Raw genomic sequence first — 15,456 nt, 5'->3', positions numbered from 1 at the left:
GGGCCGAATGGCCTCCTTCTGCACTGTAGGGTTTCTATTATTCTACTCGAAAAGGACACCAAAATTGCACACAATACTCCAGGTGTGGCCTCACCAACGCCCTGTACAATTGCAGCAAAACAACTCTATTCCTATACTCAAATCCTGTCGCTATGAAGGCCAACATACCATTTGCCTTCTTTACCGCCTGCTGCACTTGTACTTCGATGTGTGATCAGTCCCACTGCAACTCCTAACCGTGTTAAATGGCCTCCAGGCAACTTAGACCGTCACTCACAGCTGACTGTTAACTGCTGAACTACTCATTGCTAGCCTGATTTCACCCTGTTAACTGCCTCACTATGTTTAAGGTTCCAAGTTAAGACCTGAATGTCTAGACTGCGCTTCTAACCTCCTCACCCAGTGCGACTTACCAAATTCTAACCCCACCTCACCCCTGCCCTGCTGATGTTGTGGTTTGCAGTTACACTGTACCCTCCAGCACAGATCTTACACTTCCAAAACACCTCTTCAACCGTGCTCTCTGAGTTACTTGTTTTAAAACTTTATTAGTAGCTGTTCTTGAGTTGGTTGGTAATGACCTCAGAATTTAGTATCTTTTTCCCGACGGAAGAAGGTGGAAGAATGTCCGGGGTCCTGAATTATGCTGGCTGCTTTTCCAAGGCAATGGTGAGTGTAAACAGAGTCAATGGATGGGAGGCTTGTTTGAGTGATGGACTGGGCTTCGTTGATGACCCTTTGTAGTTTCTTGCAGTCTTGGGCAGAGCAGGAGCCATACCAAGCTGTGATACAACCAGAAAGAATGCTTTCTATGGTGCATCTGTAAAAGTTGGTGATATGCCAAATTTCCTTAGTCTTCTGAGAAAGTAGAAGCGTTGGTGGGCTTTCTTAACTATAGTGTCGGCATGGGGGGACCAGGACAGATTGTTAATGATATGGACACCTAAAAACTTGAAGCTCTCGACCATTTCCACCTGGTCCCCATTGATGTAGGCAGGGGCATGTCTTCTCCCAAACTTCCTGAAGTCAATGACAATCTCTTTGTTTTACTGACATTGAGAATCATAGAATCCTATAGTGCAGGAGGCCATTCGGCCCATCGAGTTTACACTGACCACAATCCCACTCAGGTATAACCCTATGTATTTACCTTAGCTAATCCCCCTGACACTAAGGGGCAATTTAGCATGGCCAATCAACTAACCCACACATCTTTGGAATGTGGGAGGAAACCGGAGCACCTGGAGGAAACCCACGTAGACACGGGGGAGAACGTGCAAACTCCGCATAGTGACCCAAGCCAGGAATTGAACCTGGGTCCCTGGCGCTGTGACAGTGCCAACCACTGTGCCACTGTGAGAGATTATTGCTGCCGCACCAGATTCTCTATCCTCTTCCTGTACTCTGTCTCATGATTGTTTGAGATCCGACCCACTACGGTGGTGTCAGCAGCAAACTTGAAAACGGGTTGTTTGTTAGCCAGACTGGCAGGGAACCAGTTCTGAAGGTGGAGGGGCTTGTCACCACTGAAGGAAAATTTAGCCTACTGCTTCGCTCTCTCTGCAGATGCTGCCAGATCTGCTGAGCTTTGCCAGGGTTTTCTGTTTCAGATTTCCAGCATCCGCACTACTCTGCTTTTAGATCACATTCCAGTTCTGATGAGGTGTCTTGGTTGGAGCTGGAACTCTGTCTCATCCTCCGCAAATCCTGGCCTGCTGAGTGTTTCCAGCATTCCCAGTTTGTATCATTCCTCTCGCTGTCCATGGAAAGACAGCAACTGGGCGGGGTGGAGGGAGGGTAAAGGAGAAACATATCTAACCCAGAGCGCTTGGTGAGGTTTCAGTAAAACTACACACACACACACAGAGTTGGTTGTTTTTTTATATACAAAAACTGCAGTTCCAGAAACTGCTGGTGCCTGGCCTCTACTTGGCAATCAACTGACGATGACACACGTTCTGTGAATGCAACGTTCCAGAACATTCTCCACTCTTACTCATTGGCAGCTGTGACTCGGTGCATCGCACTTCTGCTCTGAATCACAAGGTTGTGGGTTCAGAACCAGCCCCACTCCCCCCCACCCCACTCCTGAGATGTTTCTCTTCCAAAGCCAGCCTGACATTCCAGCTAAGATAAAGGCAAAAATACTGTGGGAATCTGAAAAACAAAAGAAACGCTGGAAAATCACAGCAGGTCTGACAGCATCTGGGGAGGGAAGAAAACAAAGCCAACATTTCGAGTCTGGATGACCCTTTGTCAGAGCTGCTGTGTTGTGCTGTGGGGAGTGCTCCACTGTTGGTGAAGTCGTCTTTCGGATGCAGTGTTTAGAATCCCGAGAAGGAAGCCACTCGGCCCATCGAGTCTGTACCGAGCACAATCCCAACCAGGCCCTATCCCCATAGCCCCACATATTTTCCCTCCTAATCCCCGACACTAGGGTCAATTTAGCATGGCCAATCCACATAACCCGCACGTCTTTTGGACTGTGCGAGGAAACCGGAGCATGCGGAGGAAACCCGCGCAGACACGGGGAGAATGTGCAGACTCCATATAGACAGTGACCCAAACTGGGAATCGAACCTGGGTCCCTGGCGCTGTGAGGAAGCAGCACTAACCCACTGTGCCACCGTGCTGTGTTGAACTCTGTCTTTCTCCTTGGGGTGGGCATTGTGGTACGAGCAGTACAGGGCAGTCCCCTCCATTTCTATCCTGGCCAATATTTACCACCCCACCTCCCCCCCAGATGGAAATCACTGAAGTTTTTAAAGTTTATTTATTAGTGTCACAAGTAGGCTTACATTAACACTGCAATGAAGTTACTGTGAAAACCCCCCAGTTGCCACACTCCAGCGCCTGTTCGGGTACATTGAGGGAGAATTTAGCATGGCCGATGCACCTAACCAGCATGTCTTTCCAATTGCGTGAGGAAACTGGAGCACCCGGAGGAAATCCACACAGACACGGGGAAAACGTGCAAACGTGCACACAGATAGTGACCTGAGCCGGGAATCAAACCCGGGTCCCTATAAATGCCGTGTTTGTGAGCCCACCTCTCTGCTCACCTGATGAAGGAGCGGCGCTCCGAAAGCTTCTGATTCCAAACAAACCTGTTGGACTTTAACCTGGTGTTGTGAGACTTCTTACTGGACCTTGTTAGCATCTGAATGATTCATTTATCTTCTGAAGGATTTTTTAATTGAGGGGAGGACACAGAGAGGAATGATGCAATTTCCAAAACCCGGTCTTGAGCACACTTATCCCATTTTATTGTACATGATATGAAATTGTCAAGCACATGATAATGTATTGAAAAACACATTTTTACATTTAGAAGGAGAATGCAGCGGGTGGGGGCGCTGCATGTTCAGGGGATGGAAGAGAGAAGCTGCAGAGAAGCACCATCCATCCCAGGGGCACACAATCAAGGCAAGGCATGTCATGCACGCCTTTGCGAGAAGCAGCCTCCTCTTCCATCCTGCCCGCCGGCTACATCGAGTTAACACGAGGAGCCCCATTTTCTTAACGTGGCTGGAAGATCTCCCCGTCTCCTGAACACCAATCAGACATGATCTCACCAGATTGCAGTAATGGCTTGAAAGACTTCACTCCCTTGTTTCCTGCAATGTAATGATGTTGGAGTGTCAGCTCCCCCACTCCCCGGCGATCATTCGCCCTTCATTAACTCCCAGTCAGATGGCTGTGCGTTTGAGACCCAATCAGAGGCTCAAAGTCCAGGGTGACACTCCTACTCGCTGAGGGAGTGCCGCACTTTCAGACGCACTGCCTTTCAGACGGAGACACTGAACCTAAGCCCGCTCCACCCCCCCCCCCCCCACCGAGCAGCCCAAACCGGTCGGCATGGAGCGGTTTGGGCCGAAGGGCCCGTCTCTGTGCCCTGGATTCTACGATTCTATTCTATGCTGCCTCACAAATAGTGTCCACACTTCAGTGTAAAACCTTCATTGGTTGCAAAGCGCCCGGGGGGAGCTGCCTGAGGCTGTGACAGGCAGTACAGAAATGTAGCCCTTCCCCAGTTTGACCCAGGCAGCTGCTGTCCCTTGCCAGACACACCTCTCGGTTAAAGAGGCAATCGCCTCCGATTTTACTGGCTGGAGCGAGGGTAGGGTTTTCCTTCCTTCAGCCAGCCTCACTGCCACAGTTAGCTTCTCAGTTTGGTAGCAGAGGGTGGGAGACAGGATGTCTGTTCGTGGTCGATGGTTGAGATGAAGAGGAAACCCATATTCAAACATGCAGAGGAGAGACATGCCACCACCCCCTCCTCCCCCAACGAGAGCCACTGTGGGTTCTCTTTTCCGCTATTTTACAAGTTCTACGAAATGCTAAATGAAAATAAAAACACAAACGCTGTAAACAGGCAGTTCAACCACACCGCACACCGCTCCTTCCCATGACACGGTACTGGCGGTGAGTCTGTATCCAATCTGGCAATGAGTGTCTGCTGAATGGAAACTGGAGGGGTTGGAGCAGCTGGGGAGGTGAGTTATCACAGAATCCCTACAGTGCAAGGAGGACGACATTCGGCCCATCGAGTCTACACCAACTCTCCGACACAGGATCCCCCCAGGCCCTTTCCCGTAACACCATGTATTTAGCCCACCAATCCCTTTCACCCACTCATCTTGGGACACTGAGGGACAATTTAGCTTGGCCAATCCACCTAACCAGCACATCTTTGGGACACTAAGGGGCAATTTAGCATGACCAATCCAACTAACCTGCGCATCTTTGGAGTGTGGGAGGAAACCGGAGCACCCGGAGGAAACCCACGCAGAAATGGGGAGGAGGTGCAAACTCCACACAGATGGTGACCCCGGAATTGAACCCGGGTCCCTGGCGTTGTGAGGCAGCAATGCTAACCACTGTGCCGCCGTGCCGGAATATTCCAAGGCCCTTCACACAGCCACTCCCCTTACTGCCAATCCAAAGGGTGCCAGCAGACGTCCGGAGAGCAGGCCTGGATTTTGGGAGGGAGCTCAGCAGGGAAAAGCTGCAATGGGTGACTGCAGAGCCAAACCCTATCTGGGTAGACTTACGGATGGCCCAACTCTGAGCATGGAGAATGGGTGGGGTGGGGGGGAGAAATATCGTTCAGCTGATGCTGCCCAATGCAACCCGAGGAGCACAAAGGCAGCTTCGATACGATGCGGGGAACGCTGCCTTGCCTCAGAATGGCGTGCTGTGGGCAATGCCCTTCACCCACTGGGCAAGATGCCCGGCCAATCACTTCCCCAGTCAGAGCTTCTAACCAAAGTGCCGCGGGCAGATTGTGGCAGCGAGGGAGGCAGGAGGTTCAGCGATGTCCCAAAACCGACCATGAGAACACCGATTTTGGGAGGAATGAGTTTGAACGCGCCTGAATCAGAGACAAGTGACTGCACTCCCAGTGGCACTGGAGAGAAATGAATTTTCTTTTAAATGCATGACCGTTGTGTTGAAATCTCAAACAAGAAATCCAGCACCATTCCTCCCCCCCCACCCAGCCTCCATCACTGTGGGGGTGTTAGGACGCGGAGAGACCTGCGCTGTGGGGAGGAACCGTCATGGGGGGCAGAAACATGGACTTGAGCTTGGCTGACATGGCTGCGACCTCGGGGTCTTGCCCTTCGTAGGTCTTGATGATTCTCGCAAATTTCAGCACACCTTTGAAAGAGAAAAACAAAAACAGGGGAAGAAACGTCACTGCTCAGAGAGAGACTCAGTTATTGAGTCTTACAACTCCATGACAACAAGAGAAGACCAAACCATCACCCCTTTGACATTCAATGGCATTGCCATCACTGAAGCCGCCACTATCAACATCCTGGGGATTACCACTGACCAGAAACTGAACTGGACCAGCCATATAGAATCTCTACAGTGCAGGAGGAGGCCATTCGGCCCATTGAGTCTGCACCAACAACAATCCCACCCAAGCCCTCAACCCCACATATTTACTCCACTAATCCCTCTAACCTACACATCCCGGGACACCAAGGGGCAATTTACCATGGCCAATCCACCAACGCGCACATCTTTGGAGTGTGGGAAGGAAACCGGAGCACCCGGAGGAAACCCACGCAGACACGGGGAGAATGTGCAAACTCTGCTCAGACAGTGACCCAAGCCGGGAACATAAATACCGTGGCTACAAGAGCAGATCAGAGGCTAGGAATACTGTGGCGAGTAAGTCATCTCCTGACCCCCCCAGAGCCGATCCACCACCTACAAGGCACAAGTCAGGAATGTGATGCAATACGCCCCTCTTGCCTGGATGGGTGCAGCTCCAGCAACACTCAAGAAGCTCGACACCATCCAGGACGAAGCAGCCCACTTGATTGGCACCACATCCACAAACATTTACTCCCTCCACACCGACGCTCAGTAGCAGCAGTGTGTACTATCTACAAGATGCACTGCAGCAATTCACCAAAGATCCTTAGACAGCACCTTCCAAACCCACAACCGCTTCCATCTAGAAGGACAAGGGCAGCAGATACCTGGGAACACCAACACCTGCAAGTTCCCTTCCAAGTCACTCACCATCTTGACTTGGAAATATACTGGCCGTTCCTTCACTGCCGCTGTGTCAAAATCCTGGAACTCCCTCCCCAACAGCACTGTGGATGTACCTACACCTCAGGGACTTCTGCGTTCCAAGGAGGCAGCTCACCACCACCTTCTCAAGGGGCAACCAGGGATGGGCAATTAACACTGTCAGTCTCGCCCGGCGCGGGGACGGGCCAGGGGGCAACCCAGCGCAGGGAGGGGCGGGGGGCCCCCTCGGCACAGGGAGGGCCGGGGCCCCCCCGGCATGGAGAGGGGCGGGGGTCCCCCGGCATGGAGGTCCCCTGGTGCGGAGAGGGGCGGGGGGCCCCGTCAGCACGGGGAGGGCCGGGGTTCCCCAGCGTGGAGAGGGGCGGGGGTTCCCCGGCGCGGAGAGGGGCGGGGGTGCCCCGGCGCGGAGAGGGGCGGGGGGCCCCCTCGGCACGGGGAGGGCCGGGGTTCACCAGCGTGGAGAGGGGCGGGGGTTCCCCGGCGGGGAGAGGGGCGGGGGTTCCCCAGCGTGGAGAGGGGCGGGGGTGCCCCGGCGCTGAGAGGGGCGGGGGTTTCCCAGCGCGGAGAGGGGCAGGGGTTCCCCAGCGTGGAGAGGGGCGGGGGTGCCCCGGCGCTGAGAGGGGCGGGGGTTCCGCAGCGCGGAGAGGGGCAGGGGTTCCCCAGCGTGGAGAGGGGTGGGGGTTCCCCGGCACGGAGAGGGGCGGGGGTTCCCCAGAGTGGAGAGGGGCGGGGGTGCCCCGGCGCTGAGAGGGGCGGGGGTTTCCCAGCGCGGAGAGGGGCAGGGGTTCCCCAGCGTGGAGAGGGGCGGGGGTGCCCCGGCGCTGAGAGGGGCGGGGGTTCCCCAGCGCGGAGAGGGGCAGGGGTTCCCCAGCGTGGAGAGGGGTGGGGGTTCCCCGGCACGGAGAGGGGCGGGGGTTCCCCGGCGCGGAGAGGGGTGGGGGTTCCCCGGCGCGGAGAGGGGCGGGGGTTCCCCGGCACGGAGAGGGGCGGGGGTTCCCCAGCGCGGAGAGGGGCGGGGCCCCAGCGCGGAGAGGGGCGGGGAAGTCCAGCGTGGAGGGGGACGGGGCTGTCTGTGTGGATTCTGCAAGTTCTCCCCGCGTCTGCGTGGGTTTCCTCCAGGTGCTCCGGTTTCCTTCCACAGTCCAAAGATGTGCTGGTTAGGGTGCATTGGCCGTGCTAAATTGCCCCTTAGTGTCCTAAGATGTGTCAGGTAGGGCGATTAGCAGGGTAAACGTGTGGGATTACAGGGCGAGGGCCTGGGTGGGATTGTTGTCGGTGCAGCCTCAATGGGCCGAATGGCCTCCTTCTGCACTGTAGGGATTCTATAAAAAGCTCGCAGGCCGGTCCAACAAGTGGTTAAGAAGGCAAACATTATTGTGAAGATATTGGAGTTTAAAAATAGGGATGTTTTGTTGAAATTGTGCAGTGTGTTGGTGAGGCCTCACTGGGAGTAATGTGTACAGTATTGATCCCATTACCTTAAAAAGGATAGAGTAACATTGGAGGCAGTCCAAAGCAGATCAGCAGGCTAATTCCTGGGATGAGAGCGTTGTCCTATCGGCTGTGTGGATGTGGTTAGTTTGGAGTTTAGAAGAGTGAGGGGTGACTTTATTCAAACATCCTAAGGGAGTTTGACAGAACAAAGAACAATACAGCACAGGAACAGGCCGTTCGGCGCTCCAAGCCTGCGCCGCTCATGTGCCCAACTAGACCATTCTTTTGTATCCCTCTATTCCCAGTCTGTTCATGTGAGTATCTAAATAAGTCTTAAACGATCCCAGCGTGTCCGCCTCAATCACCTTGCTTGGCAGCGCATTCCAGGCCCCCACCACCCTCTGTGTAAAATACGTCCCCCTGACATCTGTGTTGAACCTTACCCCCCTCACCTTGAACCCGTGACCCCTTGTGTTCGTCACCTCCGACCTGGGAAAAAGCTTCCCACTGTTCACCCTATCTATGCCCTTCATAATTTTAGACACCTCTATTAGGTCGCCCCTCATCCTCCGTCTTTCCAGGGAGAACAACCCCAGTTTACCCAATCTCTCCTCATAACTAAGCCCTTCCATACCAGGCAACATCCTGGTAAACCTTCTCTGTACTCTCTCCAAAGCCTCTACGTCCTTCTGGTAGTTTGGCGACCAGAACTGGATGCAGTATTCCAAATGTGGCCTAACCAACATTCTATACAGCTGCAACATCATATGCCAACTTTTATATTCTATGCCCCGTCCAATAAAGGCAAGCATGCCATATGCCTTCTTCACCACCCTCTCCACCTGTGCTGCCACCTTTAAGGATCTGTGGACTTGTACACCCAGGTCCCTCTGTGTGTCTATACTCCTGATGGTTCTGCCATTTATTGTATAGCTCCCCCTTACATTAGATCTACCGAAATGCATCACTTCGCATTTATCTGGATTAAATTCTATCTGCCATTTCTCTGCCCAATGTTCCAGCCTATCTATATCCTGCTGTATTCAGGGTAGATGCTGAGATGGTTTCACTAGTGGGAGAGTCCCAAACAAGGGGACACAGCGACAAGATAAAGGGCCAGTCATTTCAAAGTGAGGTGTGTGGAAATTTGTTTGTGCAGAAGGTGGTGAATCGCTGGAATTCTCTGCCCCAAAGAGTGGTGGAGGCTGGGTTATTGGGAGTATTTAAAGTGGAGATGGATAAATATTTGACAGATCGAGGAATAGAGAGAGGGCGATGGGGAAATGGGACGGAGAGGAGTTGAGGCTAGCACAGGATATAATTGAAGGGCAGCACAGGTTGTAGGTGCCTGGTGGCCGCCTCCTGCTTCTCTTCTGTGTGGTCTCGAGTTGGATTCTAACATCCAGCATAACACTTACCTTCACCATCGTTACTGAAGCCGTATGATTTGATAACATCCTGCTGGATCTGGGTTGCCACGGGCAACACGAACTGCAGCATCTTCCCCATGTCGTTGCAGGCGTTGTCCCGAGCCTCCTCCAAACGCATGGCATTGTCAGGGGAACTGAAGGCCTTAATCACCTCAGCTAAAACCACTGAGGAAAGGAGAGAGAGAGAATCAGTGTGAGTATCACAGAGAGAATCAGTGTGAGTATCACAGAGAGAATCAGTGTGAGTATCACAGAGAGAATCAGTGTGAGTATCACAGAGAGAATCAGTGTGAGTATCACAGAGGGAATCAGTGTGAGTATCACAGAGAGAATCAGTGTGAGTCTCACAGAGAGAATCAGTGTGAGTATCACAGAGAGAATAACTGTGAGTATCACAGAGAGAATCAGTGTGAGTATCACAGAGAGAATCAGTGTGAGAATCACAGAGAGAATCAGTGTGAGTATCACAGAGAGAATCAGTGTGAGTATCACAGAGAGAATAACTGTGAGTATCACAGAGAGAATCAGTGTGAGTATCACAGAGAGAATCAGTGTGAGTATCACAGAGAGAATCAGTGTGAGTATCACAGAGAGAGAGAATCAGTGTCAGTATCACAGAGAGAATCAGTGTGAGTATCACAGAGAGAATCAGTGTGAGTATCACAGAGAGAGAGAATCAGTGTGAGTATCACAGAGAGAATCAGTGTGAGTATCACAGAGAGAATCAGTGTGAGTATCACAGAGAGAGAGAATCAGTGTGAGTATCACAGAGAGAATCAGTGTGAGTATCACAGAGAGAGAGAATCAGTGTGAGTATCACAGAGAGAATCAGTGTCAGTATCACAGAGAGAATCAGTGAGAGTATCACAGAGAGAATCAGTGTGAGTATCACAGAGAGAATCAGTGTGAGAATCACAGAGAGAATCAGTGTGAGAATCACAGAGAGAATCAGTGTGAGAATCACAGACAATCAGTGTGAGTATCACAGAGAGAATCAGTGTGAGTATCACAGAGAGAATCAGTGTGAGTATCACAGAGAGAATCATTGTGAGAATCACAGAGAGAATCAGTGTGAGTATCACAGAGAGAATCAGTGTGAGTATCACAGAGAGAATCAGTGTGAGTATCACAGAGAGAATCAGTGTGAGTATCACAGAGAGAATTAGTGTGAGTATCACAGAGAGAATCAGTGTGAGTATCACAGAGAGAATCAGTGTGAGTATCACAGAGAGAATCAGTGTGAGTATCACAGAGAGAATCAGTGTGAGTATCACAGAGAGAATCAGTGTGAGTATCACAGAGAGAGAGAATCAGTGTCAGTATCACGGAGAGAATCAGTGTGAGTATCACAGAGAGAATCAGTGTGAGTATCACAGAGAGAATCAGTGTGAGTATCACAGAGAGAATCAGTGTGAGTATCACAGAGAGAATCAGTGTGAGTATCACAGAGAGAATCAGTGTGAGTCTCACAGAGAATCAGTGAGTATCAGAGAGAATCAGTGTGAGAATCACAGAGAGAGAGAATAAGTGTGAGTATCACAGAGAGAGAGAGAATCAGTGTGAGTATCACAGAGAGAATCAGTGTGAGTATCACAGAGAGAATCAGTGTGAGAATCACAGAGAGAGAGAATAAGTGAGAGTATCACAGAGAGAGAGAGAATTCAGTGTGAGTATCACAGAGAGAATCAGTGTGAGTATCACAGAGAGAATAAGTGTGAGTATCACAGAGAGAATCAGTGTGAGTATCACAGAGAGAATCAGTGTGAGTATCAGAGAGAATCAGTGTCAGTATCACAGAGAGAATCAGTGTGAGTATCACAGAGAGAATCAGTGTGAGTATCACAGAGAGAATCAGTGTGAGTATCAGAGAGAATCAGTGAGAGAATCACATAGAGAATCAGTGTGAGTATCACAGAATCAGTATGAGAATCACAGAGAGAATCAGTGTGAGTATCACAGAGAATCAGTGAGTATCACAGAGAGAATCAGTGTGAGTCTCACAGAGAGAATCAGTGTGAGTATCAGAGAATCAGTGTGAGAATCACAGAGAGAATCAGTGTGAGTATCACAGAGAGAATCAGTGAGTATCAGAGAATCAGTGTGAGTATCACAGAGAGAATCAGTGTGAGTATCACAGAGAGAATCAGTGTGTGTATCACAGAGAGAGAGAATCAGTGTGAGTATCACAGAGAGAATCAGTGTGTGTATCACAGAGAGAATCAGTGTGTGTATCACAGAGAGAGAGAATCAGTGTGAGTATCACAGAGAGAATCAGTGTGTGTATCACAGAGAGAATCAGTGTGTGTATCACAGAGAGAGAGAATCAGTGTGAGTATCACAGAGAGAATCAGTGTGAGTATCACAGAGAGAATCAGTGTGAGTATCACAGAGAATCAGTGTGAGTATCACAGAGAGAATCAGTGTGAGTATCACAGAGAGAATCAGTGTGAGTATCACAGAGAGAATCAGTGTGAGTATCACAGAGAGAATCAGTGTGAGTATCACAGAGAGAATCAGTGTGAGTATCACAGAGAGAATCAGTGTGAGTATCACAGAGAGAATCAGTGTGAGTATCAGAGAGAATCAGTGTGAGTATCACAGAGAGAATCAGTGTGAGTATCACAGAGAGAATCAGTGTGTGTATCACAGAGAGAGAGAATCAGTGTGAGTATCACAGAGAATCAGTGTGAGTATCACAGAGAGAATCAGTGTGAGTATCACAGAGAGAATCAGTGTATCACAGAGAAAATCAGTGTGAGTATCAGAGAGAATCAGTGTGAGTATCACAGAGAGAATCAGTGTGAGTATCACAGAGAGAATCAGTGTGAGTATCACAGAGAGAATCAGTGTGAGTATCAGAGAGAATCAGTGTGAGAATCACATAGAGAATCAGTGTGAGTATCACAGAATCAGTATGAGAATCACAGAGAGAATCAGTGTGAGTCTCACAGAGAGAATCAGTGTGAGTATCGCAGAGAGAATAACTGTGAGTATCACAGAGAGAATCAGTGTGAGTATCACAGAGAGAATCAGTGTGAGTATCACAGAGAGAGAGAATCAGTGTCAGTATCACAGAGAGAATCAGTCTGAGTATCACAGAGAGAATCAGTGTGAGTATCACAGAGAGAGAGAATCAGTGTCAGTATCACAGAGAGAATCAGTGTGAGTATCACAGAGAGAATCAGTGTGAGTATCACAGAGAGAGAGAATCAGTGTCAGTATCACAGAGAGAATCAGTGTGAGTATCACAGAGAGTATCAGTGTGAGTATCACAGAGAGAGAGAATCAGTGTGAGTATCACAGAGAGAATCAGTGTCAGTATCACAGAGAGAATCAGTGAGAGTATCACAGAGAGAATCAGTGTGAGTATCACAGAGAGAATCAGTGTGAGAATCACAGAGAGAATCAGTGTGAGAATCACAGAGAGAATCAGTGTGAGTATCACAGAGAGAATCAGAGTGAGTATCACAGAGAGAATCAGTGTGAGTATCACAGAGAGAGAGAATCAGTGTCAGTATCACAGAGAGAATCAGTGTGAGTATCACAGAGAGAATCAGTGTGAGTATCACAGAGAGAATCAGTGAGAGTATCACAGAGAGAATCAGTGTGAGTATCACAGAGAGAATCAGTGTGAGTATCACAGAGAGAATCAGTGTGAGTATCACAGAGAGAATCAGTGTGTGTATCACAGAGAGAGAGAATCAGTGTGAGTATCACAGAGAATCAGTGTGAGTATCACAGAGAGAATCAGTGTGAGTATCACAGAGAGAATCAGTGTGAGAATCACATGGAAAATCAGTGTATCAGAGAGAATCAGTGTGAGTATCACAGAGAGAATTAGTGTGAGTATCACAGAGAGAATCAGTGTATCACAGAGAGAATCAGTGTGAGTATCACAGAGAGAATCAGAGTGAGTATCACAGAGAGAATCAGTGTGAGTATCACAGAGAGAGAGAATCAGTGTCAGTATCACAGAGAGAATCAGTGTGAGTATCACAGAGAGAATCAGTGTGAGTATCACAGAGAGAATCAGTGTGAGTATCACAGAGAGAATCAGTGTGAGTATCACAGAGAGAATCAGTGTGTGTATCACAGAGAGAGAGAATCAGTGTGAGTATCACAGAGAATCAGTGTGAGTATCACAGAGAGAATCAGTGTGAGTATCACAGAGAGAATCAGTGTGAGTATCACAGAGAGAATCAGTGTGAGTATCAGAGAGAATCAGTGTGAGTATCACAGAGAGAATCAGTGTGAGTATCACAGAGAGAATCAGTGTGAGTATCACAGAGAGAATCAGTGTGAGTATCAGAGAGAATCAGTGTGAGAATCACATAGAGAATCAGTGTGAGTATCACAGAATCAGTATGAGAATCACAGAGAGAATCAGTGTGAGTCTCACAGAGAGAATCAGTGTGAGTATCACAGAGAGAATAACTGTGAGTATCACAGAGAGAATCAGTGTGAGTATCACAGAGAGAATCAGTGTGAGAATCACAGAGAGAATCAGTGTGAGTATCACAGAGAGAATCAGTGTGAGTATCACAGAGAGAATAACTGTGAGTATCACAGAGAGAATCAGTGTGAGTATCACAGAGAGAATCAGTGTGAGTATCACAGAGAGAGAGAATCAGTGTCAGTATCACAGAGAGAATCAGTCTGAGTATCACAGAGAGAATCAGTGTGAGTATCACAGAGAGAGAGAATCAGTGTCAGTATCACAGAGAGAATCAGTGTGAGTATTACAGAGAGAATCAGTGTGAGTATCACAGAGAGAGAGAATCAGTGTCAGTATCACAGAGAGAATCAGTGTGAGTATCACAGAGAGAATCAGTGTGAGTATCACAGAGAGAGAATCAGTGTGAGTATCACAGAGAGAATCAGTGTCAGTATCACAGAGAGAATCAGTGAGAGTATCACAGAGAGAATCAGTGTGAGTATCACAGAGAGAACCAGTGTGAGAATCACAGAGAGAATCAGTGTGAGAATCACAGAGAGAATCAGTGTGAGAATCACAGACAATCAGTGTGAGTATCACAGAGAGAATCATTGTGAGAATCACAGAGAGAATCAGTGTGAGTATCACAGAGAGAATCAGTGTGAGTATCACAGAGAGAATCAGTGTGAGTATCACAGAGAGAATCAGTGTGAGTATCACAGAGAGAATCAGTGTGAGTATCACAGAGAGAATTAGTGTGAGTATCACAGAGAGAATCAGTGTGAGTATCACAGAGAGAATCAGTGTGAGTATCACAGAGAGAGAGAGAGAATCAGTGTGAGAATCACAGAGAGAGAGAATAAGTGTGAGTATCACAGAGAGAGAGAGAATCAGTGTGAGTATCACAGAGAGAATCAGTGTGAGTATCACAGAGAGAATAAGTGTGAGTATCACAGAGAGAATAAGTGTGAGTATCACAGAGAGAATCAGTGTGAGTATCACAGAGAGAATCAGTGTGACTATCACAGAGAGAGAGAATCAGTGTCAGTATCACAGAGAGAATCAGTGTGAGTATCACAGAGAGAATCAGTGTGAGTATCACAGAGAGAATCAGTGTGAGTATCACAGAGACAAATCATTGTGAGAATCACAGAGAGAATCAGTGTGAGTATCGCAGAGAGAATCAGCGTGAGTATCACAGAGAGAATCAGTGTGAGTATCACAGAGAATCAGTGAGTATCACAGAGAGAATCAGTGTGAGTCTCACAGAGAGAATCAGTGTGAGTATCAGAGAATCAGTGTGAGAATCACAGACAGAATCAGTGTGAGTATCACAGAGAGAATCAGTGTGAGTATCAGAGAATCAGTGTGAGTATCACAGAGAGAATCAGTGTGAGTATCACAGAGAGAATCAGTGTGTGTATCACAGAGAGAGAGAATCAGTGTGAGTATCACAGAGAGAATCAGTGTGTGTATCACAGAGAGAATCAGTGTGTGTATCACAGAGAGAGAGAATCAGTGTGAGTATCACAGAGAGAATCATTGTGAGAATCACAGAGAGAATCAGTGTGAGTATCACAGAGAGAATCAGTGTGAGTATCA

General features: G+C 48.9%; 1 protein-coding gene across 1 annotated transcript in view; it reads right to left on the bottom strand.

Moving 5' to 3' along the window:
• Window positions 1-3,246: 3,246 nt before the first annotated feature.
• Window positions 3,247-15,456, bottom strand: part of LOC144496839 (protein C10-like) — a 64,735-nt gene continuing 52,525 nt past the window's right edge. Inside the window, exons 2-3 of the mRNA XM_078217403.1 lie at window positions 9,408-9,584; window positions 3,247-5,661 (exon numbers count right to left, since the gene is read on the bottom strand). Coding sequence (XP_078073529.1) covers window positions 5,522-5,661; window positions 9,408-9,584 — 317 coding nt within the window. The 3' untranslated portion in view covers window positions 3,247-5,521. The remainder of the gene's footprint in view (window positions 5,662-9,407; window positions 9,585-15,456) is intronic.

This window comes from Mustelus asterias, chromosome 8 (assembly GCF_964213995.1).
Source record: "Mustelus asterias chromosome 8, sMusAst1.hap1.1, whole genome shotgun sequence".
In the NCBI taxonomy this organism is placed as follows: domain Eukaryota; kingdom Metazoa; phylum Chordata; class Chondrichthyes; order Carcharhiniformes; family Triakidae; genus Mustelus; species Mustelus asterias.
The sequence above is the reverse complement of the archived record's forward strand: the minus strand, read 5'-3'. Positions and strand labels throughout refer to the sequence as shown.